Here is a 1,501-nt window from a genome sequence, read left to right as displayed (position 1 = left end):
GCAGCCGATATTCGTGCGGTCGGTGAAGCTCTACAACAATGGGGATTTCCGGAGCAGCGCAGCCGACATGGAGCAGGCGCTGGCCGAGTACTACAAGGCGTATGAGGACTGCCTGGCTGGCTGTGAGGGAGCCTACGAGCTGCAGGAGTTCAAGGACTTCTACCCTGCCATCGCAGGTACCGAGGGCTGGGGGCTGGCAGGCTCGGGGGGGATTCAGGGGTGCCGCGCCTGACATCTCCCCCCAGATCACTTCGTGAGCGTGCTGCAGTGCAAGGTGGACTGTGAGACCGAGCTCACCCCCAACGTGGGTGGTTACTTTGTGGAGAAGTTTGTGGCCACCATGTACCACTACCTGCAGTTTGCCTACTACAAGTGTGAGTGCCAACAGGAGCAGGGAACGGTGCCCCGGGACACCGTGGGGTGCTGTGGGCCCTGGGTGGGCTGTCACCCCTGTGACACCTGGTGCTGCTCCCCGCAGTGAACGATGTGCAGGACGCAGTGCGCAGCGTCTCCAGTTACATGCTCTTCGACCCTGGTGACACGGTGATGCAGCAGAACCTGGTGTACTATCGCTTCCACCGCGAGCGCTGGCGCCTGCGGGAGGAAGACTTCGAGCCACGGCCGGTGAGGACCCCCCAGACCCCTCATCCCGTGACTCTGTTCTGGCGGAGGGGCTGACACAGTCCATGTGCCCTGCCCTGCCCAGGAAGCTGTGAGGTACCACAACCAGACAGCTGCCCAGAAGAAGATGCTGGAATTCGCCCAGCAGTACCTGCAGGCTGATGATGAGGTACCCCACGGATTTTGGGGTGCTGGGTGGGTGCTGTGGGTACCCTGGGGCAGAGCCCTTCCTTGGGCAGGGGGTCTGACCCCCAAACGAGCCCTGGAGCAGAGGCTGTGGGTGGGGCTGCCAAGCCCCCTTGCTTCCTCCTGCCTTCCCATGCTGCAGATGGAGGTGGATGGTGGTGAGGGGATGGAGACACCAGACCTGCCCTCCGACAGCGAGTTTGAGGGTGAAGGTGACTACGAGGAGGGCTTCTTCGCAGAGTGGTGGCAGGAGCCCAAGACCAAAGGGGACAAAGATGACCAAGGTTCCTGACACCAGGGCTGAGGGCCATGCTGCGGGGTTGGGGGGTTGCTGCCAGTGTCATGGTGCTACCAAACCCTCCTTGTCTGCAGAGATCCTGTGATGAGCCAGGTGAAGGGTCATCCAGTCCTGACAGAGCTGGACAGCAGTGGCTCTGCAATGCCATCCTGGGGACACAGGGCTTCAGGCTCCTGCCAGCCACTGCATGGAAACTCAGGCTCGTGGGGAAGGGCTGATCCTGCCCAGCATCCTGTGGCAGGGCTGCCTTTCCCATCTGGATCAGCTGCCTTGGCACAGCCCAATTCCTGACCAGCGTCACTGAACCTCTTTGCCTGACCAGGAGCTCCCCCTGGGCCACCCCTGTCCCCGATGTCCCCAGGAGCCCTGGTCAGCAGCAGTGCCCTGCAGCGCTGA

The 1,501-nt window shown here is 62.4% G+C and overlaps 1 protein-coding gene across 1 annotated transcript in view; it reads left to right on the top strand.

Moving 5' to 3' along the window:
• The window catches only part of LEPREL4 (leprecan-like 4), a gene marked incomplete at its 5' end in the record, with an annotated part of 1,361 nt that extends 262 nt beyond the window's left edge, over positions 1-1,099 (top strand). Inside the window, 5 exons of the mRNA XM_009075427.1 lie at positions 5-176; positions 246-374; positions 479-624; positions 707-790; positions 950-1,099. Of these exons, the coding sequence (XP_009073675.1) occupies positions 5-176; positions 246-374; positions 479-624; positions 707-790; positions 950-1,099 (681 nt within the window). The remainder of the gene's footprint in view (positions 1-4; positions 177-245; positions 375-478; positions 625-706; positions 791-949) is intronic.
• Between the last annotated feature and the right edge of the window lie 402 nt (positions 1,100-1,501).

This window comes from Acanthisitta chloris, unplaced genomic scaffold (genome assembly GCF_000695815.1).
Source record: "Acanthisitta chloris isolate BGI_N310 unplaced genomic scaffold, ASM69581v1 scaffold26975, whole genome shotgun sequence".
In the NCBI taxonomy this organism is placed as follows: Eukaryota; Metazoa; Chordata; class Aves; order Passeriformes; family Acanthisittidae; genus Acanthisitta; species Acanthisitta chloris.
The sequence above is the reverse complement of the archived record's forward strand: the minus strand, read 5'-3'. Positions and strand labels throughout refer to the sequence as shown.